At 36.2% G+C, this 18,395-nt stretch overlaps 1 protein-coding gene across 1 annotated transcript in view; it reads left to right on the top strand.

Moving 5' to 3' along the window:
* Positions 1-18,395, top strand: part of PDE3B (phosphodiesterase 3B) — a 174,163-nt gene that overhangs the window by 129,768 nt on the left and 26,000 nt on the right. The window contains exons 6-9 of the mRNA XM_021685778.1: positions 403-509; positions 10,129-10,339; positions 10,846-10,922; positions 17,380-17,528. Of these exons, the coding sequence (XP_021541453.1) occupies positions 403-509; positions 10,129-10,339; positions 10,846-10,922; positions 17,380-17,528 (544 nt within the window). The remainder of the gene's footprint in view (positions 1-402; positions 510-10,128; positions 10,340-10,845; positions 10,923-17,379; positions 17,529-18,395) is intronic.

The following is an 18,395-nucleotide window of genomic DNA, read 5'->3' as shown; positions in this document are numbered from 1 at the left end:
AGAAGTCCTCCAGATAATATTGATAACCTGCTTTATACCAGGGTTCAGCAAACTACATATGGCCTGTGGGCCTAATAGAGTCCATAACTGTTTTGAATTTGTTTTTGTTTATTGCAAATAAAATTATACTGAAACACAATCATACTTACTTGGTTATTATTATTTGTGGCTGCTTTTTATGCTACAGTGGCAGGGTTGAGTAGTTGCAAAGCCAAAAGTTTTTACTACTTGATCCTTTACAGAAAGCATTTGCTGGCCCCTGCTTTAGGCGTAAGTACTAGATAGATGTCTAAACTCTGAATGTATAAGCAGATGTTTCCTAGTTGAAGTGAAGATCATGGATTAAAAAGAGGAAATTTCCCATGGCTTTAAAATTCTTAATCTGTTATCTTTCCCTTTTAGTCAAGGATCCTATCTAAATGGGCCTTTTAGTTCAAGTCTACTGACAATCGCGAAGCAAAGGTCATCTTCTGTATCCCTAACTCACCATGTAGGTCTGAGAAGAGCTGGTAAGAAGTCATTCTTTATGATTTAAATGTGGGAGGTCTCAGTATCTGGTAGTGTACAATTTTTTCATTATACATGTAGAGCTAATTTTGAATACCATTTTATGTGTCCTAAGTTAACACGATTAAGCAGTTTGGATTGGCCATTAGTTGACCATTTGCTCATTCATTCGTAATGCTTTTTGAACATCCACTGTGTATCAGGCACTTTGTTAGGCACTAGGGATTTAGGGATAAAATACAGAACTACTTAACTAACCTGAGTAGTTGCAGAGCCCCAGATTCACATATCCAAAACAAGGGAAAATTGTATGGAAAGGGTATTCTTTTGTAGTGTGGCAATTACCTTACTGTGAGAGTGGAAAAAACCTGACTATATATCCTAGTAAGTCATTCTAATAGAATTTTTCCCATTTTATTTATTTATTTAAGGTATAATTGACATATAACAGTATATTAGTTTCAGGTGTACAGCAATGATTTGATATTTGTGTATATTGCACAATGATCACTCCAGTGAGTTTAGTTAACATCTGTCACTATACATAGTCACAAATTTTTTTCCTGTGACAACTTTTAAGATCTGCTCTATTAGCACTTTTCAAATATACAGTCCAGTATTATTAACTGTAGTCCTCGTGCTGTACCTTACAGCCCTCTGATTTATTTATTTTATAACTACAGGTTTGTTCCTTTTGACCCACTTCACCCATTTCACCCACCCCCACTAATTAAGGAATTTTCTTTAACTCAAGAGATTATAGAACACTTCAAAATATTTTAGGTGAAAGATACAGATACAACATAGCAATAACGGAACAACACTGATACCTACTTTTAAAGTACATTATGTCTGGTAATGGAATATACATACAAGTACAAAATTCTTTTATGATGTTGTATATAAAATAAAAATCAATAAAACGTGAAGAGGCAGGAACATGTTACTGATAAGAAAAGCCGACACTAGAAGGAGATCTACATAAGATATTGATGTTGGATTTAACAAAGTCTTTAAAATAATGATTTTTTTTTTAAAGATTTTATTTATTTGAGAGAGAGAGAATGGGAGAGAGAGAGAGCATGAGAGGGGGAGGGCCAGAGGGAGAAGCAGACTCCCTGCCGAGCAAGGAGCCCGACGCGGGACTCGACCCCGGGACTCCAGGATCATGACCCAAGCTGAAGGCAGTCGCTCAACCAACTGAGCCACACAGGCGCCCTAAAATAATGATGTTTTAAAAGAAATAGAAGGAAAGATGGACAAAAATGGGTTGATAATTTTAACACAGAACTGAACACACAGAAAAGAAATAGTGGACAGTTTAGAACTGAGAAATGTGGTTGATTAAATTATAGGATGGTTTAAGAACAGATTGGACACGACAGAAAAATAGAAAATATCCAAACTGAAACAGAGAGAGGGAAAAAAATATATAGATAACAGAATACTTATGGCTTCTGGTTCTGCATGTTAAGGAGCCTAGAAGCCGTCATTCTGTCCTAATAAGTAAAAATCTGAACAGACTAAAAAATCAACTCTTCTAGGATCTGTGAGAGAGGTGAGGAAACAGGGCAGTGGGTTCCTCCAAGATTGGCGAGTTAGGCAAATACAGGAAGTAATGACTTACTGGAGCAGAGACTCACAAGGGGCAACTCAGAACCACTGCCTGGAACCAGTGCTGGGGTAGGAAAGCCTGAACTGAACTGTATCTGGCAAATTGCTGGAGGATAACTCTGAGAATTAAAAACTCCAGGGAGACCCAGTCATAAGGAGCCCCCCACAATTTTGTGAGATTCACCTCCAGGAGCGCTTGACCAGATTCTTTCAGAAATAGTGGAGAAAATGCTGCTATCAGGGGGCAAGGAAAAGGAACCATGTTTAAATACACCAGAGCACTTTTCCTCTTCTTAACAAGGCTGCCCTCAGGAGAAACTAGTCAACCAGAGCCTAATCAGCTGAGGATTTATCAGAGCCTGACTAACCTGGGGGAAGGGAAATACTCAACTTCAGTCAGCTCTAGTCATTCTCCCACCAAAGGGAGAGGCAAAAAAAAAAACCCAAAACCCCAAAACAAACAAACAAAAACAACCTGAGAAACACTTGTGAAGTTCTTAGTCCAGCAACACAGGCTCACTGAAAGACAGAGATCTAATCACAGGACTATACAACACTTCTTGCCTCAGACCTCAGCACCATTTCACTAAAGGCCTATTTACGGCAGTTTCTTTTACCTGGTACCTCATGTCTGGCTATCAAGAAGAAATCACAAGGCGTACCAAAAGGTAAAAACACAATTTGGATAGACAGAGTAATCTATCAGAATCAGATAGGGATGTTGGCATTGTCAGACTGGGAACTTAAAACAACTATGATTAATATGCCAAAGGCTCTAGTGGATTAAGTAGATAATATGCAATAAGAGAGGTGGAAATCCTAAATAATAAAACAAAAATGAATGCTCACAATCAAAACACTGTAACAGAAATTAAGAATGCCTTCAATGGGCTCATGAGTAGGCTGGACACAGCTGAAGAAAGAATCTCTGAGCTTGAGGATATGTCAACAGAAATCTTCAAAACTGAAAAACAAAGACTGAAAAAACAGAATATCCAAGGGCTGTGGACAACTGCAAAAGGAATACCAGAAAAAGAAAGCAAGAAGGAAGAAAAAAAATATTTGAGACAGTAATGACTGAGAATTTTCTCAGATTAATATCAGACACCAAACCATAAATCCAGGAAGCTCACAGAACACCAAACAGGATAAATATCAAAATACCTAGGCATATTGTTTTCAAGTTACCGAAAAGCAAAGATAAAAAATCCTTAAAAAGGCCAGTGGGGGTGGGGAACAACTTACCTGTAGAGGAACGAAAATAATAATGACATCAGACTTAACCTTCATAAGCCATTCAAGTGGAGTGAAACATTTAAAGTATTGAGAAGGGGGGAAAAACAACACCAACCTGGAATTCTGTACCCTTTGAAATTCTACTTCAAAAGTGTAGGAGGACTTTCTCAGACAAATAAAAATTGAGGGAACTTGTTGCCAGTAGACTTGACAGACAAGAAATAGTAAACAAGAAATATTAAAAGAAGTTCTTTAAAGAGAAGAAAAGTAATATAGGTTAGAAACTCAGATCTAAATGAAATGAAATGAAAAATGAAATGAAAAATGCCAACCTGGAATTCTTTATCTAATGAAAATATCTTTTAAAAATTAAAGCAATGTATTTTTTCATATAGACAAAAGCTGATAGAACTTATTGCTGGTAGACCTGCAATACTAAGATTCAGCAAAGGAAGTAGCTTAGGTAGGAGGAAAATGATCCACACTAAAGCATATACTGGCAGGAATGAATGAAAAGCACTAGTAAGCCTAAATACCTGGGTGAATATAGTGAATATTGATTTAAAAACACAATAATAACTTCCTTTTAGCATGCGTAATATATGAAGGAGTCAAATATATGGTAACAAGGGCTTATAAAGGGTGGAAGAGGGGTAAATGGATTTAAACTAGTAAAAGTTGTAAAAAGTATAAATTTGAGAGAAAGTAGTACTTCAGAGATGCACATTGTAGTATCCAGAGTGACAACGAAAAGAATGAAAGAAAAAGGTATAAATAAAAAATGAATATAGGAGGTAACATTGGCATGATTTTTTAAAAAACAAACAAAAAATAATCCAAAAGAATCCAGGAACAACTAAAAAAGAAATAGGAAGATAGTGGATTAAACACTATATCACATTAACCATACACTTTGTGGTTGGAGGGGAGAGGCAGGGATCTGCCAGAGTTGTTAAGCATATTTTTAAAACATCCAGTTTTCAACAAAAAATTGAAAATACACTCCAGTTAAACGACAAAGATTGTCAGGCAGCTAATAATACAAGACTCAAGCATATGCTCTTTACAAGATGCACACTCTAAATCCAAGGATGCAGGTAGGTCTGGTCTCAGAGCTATAATATACATGAGTTAAAAATCGACAGAACTAAAGGGAAAATAGAGAAATCCATATTCGTAATTGGAGATTTTAACTCCCCATTCTCATTAGTAGAATAAGCAGACCAAAATATTAGTATAGACAAATGAAAGGTTAGAGCAACATGACTTGACTGACTTTATGTATTTGACTGCAAAACACTATATTCAGCCATCCCAGGATGAATATGTTTTCCAAGAATACACACAAGATGGAGGACAGTAGACCATTTGTTGGACTATGAGACAAGTCTCAATGAGTTTCAAAGTATTAAAACTCTATATAGAGATTGACTTCAGGAACGGCAGAGAGAAGATCTCCTAAACTCACTCTCCTGCTAAAATCAACAAAAAGGCAAAAAATGAAACTCAGCCATTTCACAACATTGGGAATTAACAAAAGCCTGAGAAAAAACTAGAAGTCCTCTGTATAAGAGAGACTGCTGAGCCTGGGTAAGCCCGTGGGTCCTGTGACATCTTATTTGGGGGCTGCCCCATCCCCTCTTTCTCCCTCAGTGGCACTGTTGCTAAAAGCACGTAACATTGCTACGATCGGGGAGATCTGACCTCTTTTAGAACTCCACTGAGAGTATATAGGAAACTCCTTGTTCCACCTTGAAGCTCCTTGGGAAATCTCTATTCCCCGTGGGTATTTGGGTATTGTGGGTATTTGGACTCAAGAGCTCAGCTCTCTAAAAAACAAACAGAAAACCCAAACCTTGTGCCAGGCAGCATTGTGACTGCGTAAGGCTGTGATTTCAGGGGTGGCAAACAAGAGCTACCTGGGAATTTAAAAGGAAATCCTGGATACTAGTCAATAACCATAGGGAACTTGAGAACGTCTGAGAGATGCCTGGGGAGTCTACAAGGCTGTGCACATGCGTAGGAGAAGGCCCCAGGCACTCACGTGGAGCTGACCTAGAGGCCTCTCACAAGCAGGACGTGAAATCCAAGGCTGTTTCATAAACTAAAGTTTGAAGTGTGTCTTTTTCAACAGATTCTCTTCTACAGTTGACATATAGGCAAGACATTTAAAGAAATCTTTCAGACTCATCATTGATTGACAACAAAATTATTCTGATCCATGGGTGATTTACAGGAAGTCAAGCTTAAAAAATAAATCAAGAACTTAAAGGTAAAACAACAACAACAACAACAATAACAACAACAACTAGCAAAGAACTCAGTGGCTACATAGTCAGAGAAAACAGAATCTACATAATTAGTCCAGGAAAGTCATTCAACAACCAGAAGCAAGAAAACAAACAAATCAGCAACATAACAAACCTTGGGTGTGGGAGGGATCTGATACCAGAATTGTTAAAATATATTATCTAAAATGTCCAGTTTTCAACAAAAAGATATGAAACATGCAAAGAAACACATTTTTGCCATGTACAAACAAATTTTTGTCAACAGAAAACTTCCCTGAAGGGGCTTGGATTTTGGACTTGGATTTTGGATTTGGACTTAAATGACTTAAAATCTGCTATTATAAATATGCTTAAAGTACTAGTGGAAACCATATCTAAATTTTTTTTAAGATTTTATTTATTAGAGCACAACTGGGGGGTGAGGTGGAGGGGCAGAAGGAGAGGGAGAAGCAGGCTCCCCACTGAGCAGGGAGCCTGACATGGGCTTGATCCCAGGACCCTGGGATCATGACCAGACACTTAACTGACTGAGCCACCCAGGCGCTAATATCTACGGTATTTAAGAAGAGGTATGACAACAGTGTCTCATCAAAGAGAATGTAAAGAACTAGAAATTATAAAATGAAACTATAAAATAATTTTGATGTTATAAAATAATTGCCACTTCTACTCAATATTAGATTGGAGGTTCTAGCCATAGCAGTCAGGTAAGAAGGGATAAAAGGAATAGGTAAAACTGTATTTGCAGATGACATCATGTATTTATAAAATCTGAAGAAATTCATTAAAGTCTATTACAAACCAATAAACAAGTTTATGAGTATGGCAGGATACAGGATCCCAATGCAAAAATCAATTATATGTCTATATACTAGCAATGAATAATGCAAACTGAAATTAAGAAAATAATTCCATGTAAAGTTAGTATTAAAAAAAATAAAATACTTGGAAGAAATTTAACAAAATAGTGTAAGACCTGTATACCGAAAACTGTAAAACATTGTTGAGAGAAACTAAAGGTCTAAATAAATACAAAAATACCCTGTGTTGGTGGATCAGAAAACGTAATATTGTTAAGATGGCAATACTCTCCAGATTGTTCCAGATTTCATGGAATCTTTATTAAGTTCTGAGATGGTTTCTTTGCAGAAATTGACAAGCTGATCGTAAAATTCAAATGGAGGGACGCCTGGGTGGCTCAGTCAGTTAAGTGTCTGCCTTTGGCTCAGGTCATGATCTCCTCTTGGGATTGACCCCATGTCAGCAGGGAGTCTGCTTCTCCCTCTCGCTCTGCTCCTTCCCCCTCAACTCTCTCTCAAATAAATAAAATCTTAACAAAATAAAATAAAATTCATACGGAAATTCAAGGGACCCAGGATAGCTAAAGCAATTTTTAATAAAAAAGAAGAAATTGGAGGACTCACACTTCCAAATTTAAAACTTATTACCAAGCTATAGTAATCAAGAGTGGTCCTGGCATAAGGATATTCCATCTCAATGGGATGGAATTGAGAGTCTAGAAATAAGTCCTTACATGGTCCACTGATTTTCAACAGCGGTGCAAAGATGATTCAATGGGGAAGAAACAGTGTTTTTAGCAAATGGTGTTGAGACAACTGGATATACACAGGAAAAAGAATGAATTTGGAATCCTACCTGTTACCATACTCAAAAATTAACACAAATGCATCACAGACTCAACTGTAAGAGTTAAAGCCCAAAACTAGTAGAAGAAGACAGAAAATTTCTGTGACTTTGGGTGTCGAATACAGCATTCTAATATATGACAGCAAAAGCACAGTTCCTGAATGAGAAAAACTGATAATTGGAATTCATTAAAATTAAAGACATTCGTATTTCTACAGACACCTAAAGAAAGTGAAAAGACACAGGATGGGAGAAAATATTTGCAAATTGTATATTTGATAGTGTCCTGGTATCCAGAATATACAAAGATGTCCTACAACTCAATAATAAAAAGACAAATGACCTCATTAAAAAAGATATTTCTCCAGAGAAGATACGCCAGTGGCCCATACCACATGAAAAGATGTTCAGTATCTTTAATCATTAGGGAAATGCACATCAAAACCACACTGACCCAAGACTTCATACCCACCGTGAGGCCTGTAATTTTAAAGACAGACAAGAACGAGTGGTAAAAATGTTCCAAAGTGGGAACGCTGACACATTGATGGGAAAGCGAAATGCTTCAACCACTTTGGAAGACAATTTGGCAGTTCAGTACTTGAAGAGAGAAATAAAATTGTGCTATCTTCATGAGTACAATTTTATACGGCCTTGAAAATCGGAGAACTGCAATCATACCCAACTGCCTGGAAATATCTTTTTAAAATGTAAGCAAAGCATAGAAGAAGCATGTATATTTACTGTCTAATTCAGTTTATAAAGTTAGAAAATAAGGGCAAAACTAACCTAAATTGTTAAAAACTGTGTACTTACGTGGTATAAATACAGAGGAAGGCAAGAAAAACAATACCATACAAGTCAAAATATGATTTCCTTTAATGAGAAGACGGGGAGCTAGAAGACGGGGTTTCTGATCTCTGGCCATGCTTTATGTCTTAGTTGAGTGGTGAGCATTCCCATTGTAACTTTTCCGTATGTGTGTTATATTTCACACTAAAAAAGGTTTAAAATTAAAATGGTGAATCTATATCGTAGAAAGCATTTTTTTAAGGGTTGCTAGGTTTTTCTCTGTTGTATCAAATTTCTACCCTAAGATCATGTTACCCTTTATTCTTCTTAGCCCGTCTGTCAGGATTTTGGACACTTACTAGTATAATTAGAGAAAAGAGGGCTAGAAATTGGAACCTCAGTTTCCGGTTAGTAACTAATCATTATGACAGGCAAGACCCTTCTTGTCTGGTCCTCAGTTTCCTCTTCTGAAACATTAAATGGGCTGGCCAGATTAAAAAAAAAAAAAAAAAAAAAATCCCATTCAGCTCTAACACTGTATGAAGTTATGGGAGCCTCTCCATAAACCAGTCTGATAGAACAGTAGAGGCAGCTCTGCAGGAAGAAGTATGATCTCCCGGTGATAACTGTGTTAACTAAATCAAGTTTTTAGCCTTTTTTTTTTTTCCAGTAGTTTTTTTTTTTTCCCCACATGGGAAAATGAAAATACTACTTAACTCACAAGGTGATGAAAATAACACATTGTATTAAATAAAATAACACATTGTATTCAGGTTCTCCGGAGAACTAATAGAATGTGTGTATATGTATTTACAGAGAGAGAGAGCGAGAGAGGTGGCTTATTTTAAGGAATTGGTTTGCAGGATTGTGAGGGTTAGCAAGTTTGAGATTGGCAGGGCAGGCTGTCCAGCTAGAAATTCTAGGAGAAGTTGGTACTGCAGTCCTGAATCTGAAAGCAGTCTGGAGGCAAAATTCCTTCCTCTTTGGAGGACCTCAGTCTTTTCTTTCAAGGCCTTCAACCAATTGGATGAGGCCCACACACATGAGGAGGGAGAGTAATCTGCTTTACTCAGTTTACTGACTTAAATGTTCATCACCTCTGAAGAACACTTTCACAGCCACATCTATCCTGGTGCTTGACCAGACAGCTGGACACCGTAGACAGCCTAGCCGAGTGACACATAAAATTAACCATCACACACATACCACTGTGCCTGAAAATATCAGAGCTCCTGAATAACTGTTACTTGCTTTCCCCTCTGATTCACACTTTACTTGGATCTTCATTTCCAAATAAAGTTTTAAATCTGCCTACCTTTCTCCAGATATACCCATTCTACCCTGAGTTCAGGGCACTCAGTGAAGGTTTTTGGAGCAAATCAGTAGCATTAGAGATGTATTTCTGAAGCCCTCTGTTTTTTTCATGTTTTAGCAATGAGCACTTGTTTGTATTCTCTACTAGTCACTAGGTTTGTTGAGTTGCAGGGATAGTATCTTTTTCTCCATTGTTAAACCCAGCACATTTTCTACCATACAGGAGGCTCTCAGATATTTGTGAAATGAATGAATGAGCTGGAAAGATATGGATATATTTTTAAAAGGAATCTGATGTTACATTAACATATAATTTTGTCATTGCTCAGCTTGCTTAATGTTGTTTAAGAACTTTCGTTCTTCAATAAACTTTGGTAGCAATACTTTGTTCATGTGGATAATAAGCTGGTAGGGATATAAAATGTGAAAGATAAAGGCCAATGTGAATTAGGAAAATTTGTGCCACACTTTGTACATTTTAGTTACACTGTTAATATCTGTGCCATCTTGCTGCAATATTTATTTCACACTCACTGATGATGACAAATAATGCCTACAATGTCTTGAAGATAGCTCCACCTAGAAATCTCTTTTATCATTTAATTGTAAATACTTTGCTTTCTTTAAAGAAGGAAGTTGTTCTTTTTAAATACACAGAGACAATAAACGCCTATGTGTGCATATGTATTTATTTATTGATCTCTTCCCTCTCTTTTAATTTTTTAAGGTGCTTTCCCCAGCCTGAGTCCTGTGAATTCTCCCAGCCATGGACCAGTGTCTCCTGGCTCTCTAACCAGTCGATCACACATAGAATTTCCTGACACTGCCAATTTTCTTACTAAGCCAAGTGTTATTTTACACAGATCTCTGGGCAGTGCACCCAATTCACCAGATACTTATCAGCAACTCAGAAATTCTGATAGCAGTTTGTGTAACAGGTAAGTTTCCCAAATTTTCATTATTTCTATTTAAAAATACATTACTTTCATAATAGTTTTCTATTTGCTTAAGACTGTTATCTTTATCGAGTAGTTTTTATTCTTAACAATTTCTCATTTTAGTCCTATTACTCATTTTCCAATTAAGTGATATATAGTGGTATTCTATCCATTTCAAGACACCAGTAAATTATGAGAATTATTTTGGTGTATAATACCATACTACCCAGTTCATATGGTGTTTGTTTTCATTTTTCCATTTTTTATCAGTAATAAGTGTTTACTTCAGACATCAGGGCTGACTTTCAAAATATGTTATTCTCTTCAGGGACACAGGATGCCTTCTAGGATAAAGCCTACCTATTAGGTTTATCGAGAGATTGGACTTGTATGATATTTTGCAGTTAGGATCTTGGTTAAAAATTAAGCAGATTTTCTAATTGTATTTAGGCCAAAATTTGCTTGCCTCATTTATAAAGGTATATTTATCTGTTTTATTCTATAAGCTGTGGACATCAAATATTGAAATACGTGTCAACATCCGAATCTGAGTCTGGTACAGACTGCCATGGTGGAAAGTCAGGTGAGTTTGCAAAAGTCATGTGTGTTTGAATTTCAGAGCAATTTCTGACATTGTTTTAGAAGTTAATAAATGAGTGAGTTTAACTTCAGTTTATCCATCTTTAAAATGAAGATCTAATGTTTTACCTACTTAGGAGATAAGTTGAGGAGTTACTAGGAACGAGTTACAGATAACAGATGGTGAAAGTGTTTTGAAGACTACAGTGTGCTGTGGAAATGAATGTGGTCTTTTCAGGTTATGGCTAGAGTTCATAAACAGTGAAATTAATTATATTAATGTTGAACTCTAAGCCCAAGAGAGTTTGTATACATTTTAATGGCATAGAGAGGAGTTGTTTTAAATTTTAATTTGTTAATATCATTCCAAAACATTTTATATCCTCAAACAAGAAATATTGTTGGTGATAAAGTTATGGTTGTTTTATAACTTTAAAAAAATTGATGACTCAGGCATACAGTAGTAGTTAACTAGGTAACTCAGACCATCATTCCCACTGAAAGTAGCTAGAAAAGCCAGACAATTATTAACAACAAAAACATGCTTAAAACTGTTGAAAACTGGGCGCCTGGGTGGCTCAGTTGGTTAAGCGACTGCCTTCGGCTCAGGTCATGATCCTGGAGTCCCGGGATCGAGTCCCGCATCGGGCTCCCTGCTCAGCAGGGGGTCTGCTTCTCCCTCTGCCCTCTTCCCTCTCGTGCTCTCTGTCTCTCATTCTCTCTCTCAAATAAATAAATAAAATCTTTAAAAAAAAAAAACAAAAAAAAAAACAAAAAAAAAACTGTTGAAAACTAACAAGATCTCAGAATTACCAGTACAAGATCTGGAGGAGGATAGAAATTCACAAAAATGAGCCTGGAGTTTGGGACTATCAAAAAGGTATTTGCTCCTTCTAGAGGGGCCGGTGACTAATAGAATGAGCAGTCCTTTTGGTAGTTCTGTGGGACTAGGGAGACAGAGATTGGAGTTGAAGGCTTACCATAGTAGGGATAACTTGGTAAACTCTGTAGGCCTCCACCCTAAGAATAAAGGTAAACCAGAAGTAGATGGGCCTCCACAGGGATTATGGGCTCTTATCGATCCCTTTACATACTATAAAAGTCACCCTTTTAAAGTGTACAATTCAGTAGTTTTTGGTTCTTACATTGTACACACACACACACACACACACACACACGGAAAAGACCAGTCCTTCACAAACTCTTCCAAAAGTAGAATAGGAGGGAAAACTTCCCAACGTATTCTATAGGATTAGTATTATCCTGATGTCATAACCAGACAGTATCCAAGGAAATTACAGACCAATATCCCTTATGTGTATAGACACAAAAATCCTTAACAAAATAATACTAAACTGAATCCAGCAACATATGAAATGGTCACACCATGACCAAAAGGTATTTATTCCCATGAACGCAAGAGTAGGTTAACAGTTGAAAATCAATCAATGTAATATACCACATTAATAGAACAAAGGGGGAGAAAAACACATGAAAATCTAAATATGTGCAGAAAAAACATTTGATAAAATCTAAGTCTCTTTCATGATAAAAATAAACTAGTTATAGCAGGGAAGTTCTTCAGTCTGATAAAGGACATCTGAAAAACACACACCTGAACATCATCTTTTTTTTTTTTTTTTAAATATTTTATTTATTTATCTGAGACAGAGAGAATGAGAGAGACAGAGAGCACATGAGAGGGGGGAGGGTCAGAGGGAGAAGCAGGCTCCCTGCCGAGCAGGGAGCCCAATGCGGGACTCGATCCAGGGACTCCAGGATCATGACCTGAGCCGAAGGCAGTCGCTTAACCAACTGAGCCACCCAGGCGCCCCTGAACATCATCTTTAATGGAAAAAGACTGATGCTTTCTCCCTAAGGTCAAGAATAGGATAAAGGTTTTTGTTTTCAGCACCTTTTTTTTTTTTTTAAAGATTTTACTTATTTTTGTGAGAGAGAGAGTGAATGAGTACACATGAGCAGGGGGAGGGCCAAAGGGAGAGGAAGAAGCAGGCTCCCCATGGAGCAGGGAGCCAGGAGCAGGGAGCCAGACACCGGGCTTGATCCCAGGACCCTGGGATCATGACCTTAGCCGAAGGCAGATGCCTAACCAAGTGAGCTACCCAGGCGCCCCTGCATTCAGCACATCTAGTCTACATGGTTCTTGCCAGGAGAATTAGAAAGAAAAAGAAATAAAGGCATCCTGAATGAAAATAAAGAAAGAAAACTGTCCCATTTTCATAGATCATATGAACCTTTGTGTAGAAAATCCCAAAGAATACACACATACACTAGAACCAATAAACCAGTTTAGCAGAGACAAGATGCAAGATCAGTGATGTACAAAATTGTATTTCTGTGTACTGGCAATGAACCATCATAAATTGAAATTAAGAAAACATTTCAATTCATAATAGTATTGATAAGAATGAAGTAGTAGAATAAATTTAACCAAAGAAGGGGAGATTTATAAACTGAAAACTACAAAACTTTGATAAAGATTAGAGAAAATCTAAATAAATTGAGAGGCATTTCATATTAAAAGATTGAAAAACTCAGTATTGTCAGTAGGGCTCCCAAATTGATCTATAACTTCATTGTAATCCTTATCAAATTCTAGCAGGCTCTTTTTTTTTGTAGGAATTGACAAGTTGGTCTTAAATTTTACATGGAAAGATAATGACCAACAATAAACAAAACAATGGAGAAAGAAAAATTTGGAGGACTGACACTACAAAACTTACTGTAAAGCCATTGTAATTAAGATAGTGAGGTAGTGGCCCAAAGACGAGCCTGTAGATCAGTGGAACAGAACAGCAAATCCAAAAATAGATTCTTGCATTTATGATCAACTGAATTTTGATATAGAAGCCAAGATAATTCAAAAGAGAAAGGATAGTTATTTCACCACGTGGGGCCAGCACAATTGGATATTCACTTGTCAAAGGAAGAATTTGGACTCTTACCTTACTGTATACATAAAAAGTAACTCAAAATAGATCACAGACCTAAGTGTAAGAGTTAAAAACTTGAAACTTGTAGAAGAAAATATAGGATATAGTCTTTGTGACCTTGAGTTGAATAAAGCATTCTTAGATACCACACCAAGAGCACAGTCCATGAAAGAAAAGAATGACAAATTGGGCTTCAGCAAAATAAAAATTTTTGCACTTCAAAAGACAACAATAAGAAAATGAAAAGACAAACCACTGATTGAGAGAAAATATTTGGAAATTATATATCTGATTAGGTCTTATATCCATAATACATAAAGAACATTTATAATTCATTATTAAGAAGTCAAACAGCTCAAAAAATGGGCAAAAGATGTCACATATTTTGGTCTGAGTCATTTGGTGAAGGATATAAACAAATGGTTAATGAACACATGAAAAGATGAATGACATCATTAGTCATTGCAGAAATGCAAATTAATACTACAGTGAGATAGCACTACACTCAAACTAGACTAACTATAATAAAAAAGACAGACAAGTGTTAGCAAGGATGCAGAGAAATTAGAACCTTTATGCATTGCTGATGGGAATATAAAATGGTATACCCCTTTGGAAAACATTCTGACAGTTTCTTTAAAAGTTACACATAAATTTACAATATCACCCAGTAATACCATGGCTTAGAATTTATCCATGAGAAAACATATGAGTGCTCAAAGACAAGATTGTGAATGTTACGACATTATTGATGACACTGCAAAACTGGAAATGATCCAAATGTCCATTAACTTGTAAATGGAGAACTATCGTGGTATATCCATACAATGTAATTTTATTTAGCAGTTAAAGGAACAAACTTCTAATACATGACACTGCATGGATAGACTTCAAAACATTATTCTAAGTGAGAGAAGCGGGCTCAAAAGATTTCATATTGTATTATTCTATTTATATGAGATGCTAGAAAAGGTGAATTTATAGGGACAATATCAGAACAGTGATCACCTAGGATGAAAATAGGGATTAACTATAAATAAGCAGGAGGGTACTTTTTGGGGTGATGAGAATATTCTAAAATTGTCATATGGTTGTACAACTCTGTAAATATACTAAAATTGTTGAATTATACACTTAAAATGGGTAGATTTTATAGTATGTTATTACATTATACACACACACACACACACACACACTTCTTTGGATTGAATGGTATCAGCTGGGAGATTCTCACTTGAGGACTCTCATGTGATTGCAGTCAGATATTGGTACGAGTGACAGTCATCTGAAGGAATGATTGGGCTGAATTTCCAAGATGGGATTACTCATGTATCTGCTGATTATTGACTAGTCCGTCTAAATATGATCTCTCTATGGGCTTCTTCCAGCATGTTTGCTGGATTCCAGGAGAGGAGGAAGTAGAAGCTGCCAGCCAAATTAATGGCTCAACCCAGAACAAAGCATTACTTATGCCATATCCTATTATCAGAGCAGTCACGCAGCCTGTCCAGATTCCTGGAATCTGGACAAGTGTCATCAAGACAGTGTCTTGATGGAGGAGCAACAGGAACACATTTCAAAAGAGTGCAAGGGGGGGTAAGACAGAGTGTTGTGGCCAACTTCGGAAAGGAAATTATTACAGTTATTTCAACTGTTTTTATTACTGTTCTATGTAAGATAGAGTTATTAGAAGTTTGGATCATTAAAATACGTATGGGGCTCAGTCATTTAAGCGTCTGCCTTCGGCTCAGGTCATGATCTCTGGGTCCTGGGATCGAGCCCCGCGTCGGGCTCCCTGCTCATTCGGGAGTCTGCTTCTCCCTCTGTGCTCCTCCCACCCTCTCAAATAAATAAATAAAATCTTTAAAAAATCTTAAAAAAAAAACCGTATTTAATGAACCTCATATGTCATGATGGCTATTTTAGAATATTATTATATATATTTTATTAGTAGTATTGCCTTAACTTACCAAGAGTAGTTGTATATTCTAAATTTCATTTGTTAAATGCTTTTCATTGGGAAAAAATAGTATTTTCCAAAGGATGTTTCCTGATCATCATTAGTTAATGATTTTTTAGTATATTCAATTTTAGATTAAGATTTGACTAACATTTATTGATCATTTATTATATGTAACATCTAGTAAAATAGATGTTATTATCCATATTTTACAGGGGAAAAAGCTTGCCATTATTAAGTACAAAATCAGGATTTGAGCCTAGTTCTTCTGAAACTCAATTCTGATATGTACTCTTAAAAACTATTTTACCTAGGGGCGCCTGGGTGGCTTAGTCGGTTAAGCATCTGACTCTTGGTTTTGGGTCAGGTCATGATCTCAGCATCGTGAGATCGAGCCCCACGTGCTCAGCATGGAGTCTACTTGAGATTCTGTCCCTCTCCTCTTCTCCCTCCCCCTGCTTGTTGCATGCATGTGCATGCTCTCTCTCAAATAACATAAGTAAAGTCTTTAAAAAAAAAAAAAAAAAAAACCCTTTTACTTAGGAAAACTCCCTACATATTGAAAAGTAAATGAATCATAACTTTATAACCTGATGAGTATTCACACACTTAACATACCTGTGTAACCACCCAGATCAGTAAACTAATAAACAAAATATTACCAGCACCTCAGAATTTCTCCTCATGCCCCGTTCCAGGTATACCCTCTAAAGATAACATTTGTCTTGGCTTTCAATACTCATATGTATCAGTTTTGGTATGTTGTTGAACTTTTCATAAAGAACATCACAGATTATGTACTTTTGTGTCTAACTTCCTTCATTCAACATTATATTTTTAAGAATCATCTGTCTTGTTGCATGTGGTTGTAGTTAATTCTCTCTGCTCCATAGTGTTCAGTTGTGTGAATATACTACATTTATTTATTCTACTGTTGATGGATTTTGGGGAAGTTTCCTGTTTATAATATTACCAACAGAATGAATATGATTTTTTTTTACATGTGAATGAATGCTATTTAGCTACTGGTGCTGCTTCCCTTTTCCATGAGATTTGGGAAAAAAGAGCATTATTAATCACATTGGTAGAGAAATAATTCACAATAAATGATACTGTGTTTTAATTTTTAGATGTGCCTTGATCTCATTCATTTATAATTATGAATCTAGAGTTTTCATAGCCAAAACTCAAACAATTTCAGATGTTGGACATTGCATACATCAAATTGCTAAAAACTTCCTATTGATAGGGACTTACTTTTCCTTTTTTTTTTTTTTTTTAAAGATTTTATTTATTTATTTGACCGAGAGCACAAGCAGGGGGAGAGGGGTAGAGGGAGAGGGAGAAGCAGGCTCCCCGCTGGGCAGAGAGCCTGACGTGGGGCTCCATCCCAGGACTCTGAGATCATGACCTGAGCCAAAGACAGACGCTTAACCAATTGAGCCACAGGCACCCCATTTTATATTTTTTATAAGTAATTTTCCTTATAAAACTATGCATATAGGGCAAGTTTTATTCTTATCATTACTCTATGTATTTTTTGAAAGGTGACGAAGATAGCACCATTCCCTCAAAACAATCATTCAACTGCACAGAAGCGCAGGAAGTGGAAACAGAGAACAGAGACTACAGAAAATTATTTTTGGAAGGTGATAATCACCTAACAGAAGAGGCACAGAATGAACAGCAATCAAATGTAAAAGATAAACTTTCCATATGATTATGTTAAGGTGAAATATAACATTAGTTTAGTACTAGTTTTATTATCTTTGCCCAGAACAAGATTTTTAATATAATAGTACTTTTAAATTTTTTACTGAAAAGTCCTTATATCATATTAAAGAAAACCTTGGGTTAAAAATAATAATTACAGTTGACCGTTGAACAAGGCTGGTATTAGGGGTGCTGACCCTCCCACATGCAGTCAAAAATCCACATATAACTTTTGACTCCCCCAGAACTTAGTTGCTAATGACCTTCAGTTGATCAGAAGTCTTACTGATAGCATAAGCACATATGTCAATTAACACATATTTTGTATATGTATTGTATACTGTATTCTTGCAATAAAATAAGCTAGGGCAGAGAATGTGATTAAAAATCCTAAGGATGAGAAAATGCAGGTACTGTATGTGCTGTACTTACAGTATTGGGAGTACTCTATTTACAGCACTGTACTACAGAAAGTCCAGGTATAAGTGGACCTGCATGGTTCAAACTTGTGTTGTTCAATGGTCAATTGTACTTCTGAATCCATCATCCTAGAACACCAAAGTGCATTCGTTGTAAAACGAACACATGAACATATTTTAGTTTTACAGTAGATATATTACTTTCTATGCTGATATTTTCTTCATTGTATATGTTAAAAGTATGAGGAACAGGTGCACAACGCATTAAAAAACAAAATCTACTTACTTATAATAGCAGTGTTTTGTTCTTAAGTTCCAAATTTAAGCTTTTTAGGGGAAAAATCATCCATTCCTTTTGGGAGTTAAACTAGTAATAAATACCAGTATAAGATAGGAGTGTCTTTCTATTATCCTTTGATACCTGTAACTTC

The sequence above is a fragment of the Neomonachus schauinslandi genome, chromosome 11 (assembly GCF_002201575.2).
Source record: "Neomonachus schauinslandi chromosome 11, ASM220157v2, whole genome shotgun sequence".
NCBI classification, from domain to species: domain Eukaryota; kingdom Metazoa; phylum Chordata; class Mammalia; order Carnivora; family Phocidae; genus Neomonachus; species Neomonachus schauinslandi.
Note: the sequence above shows the minus strand (reverse complement) of the source record. Positions and strands in the feature narration are given on the sequence as shown.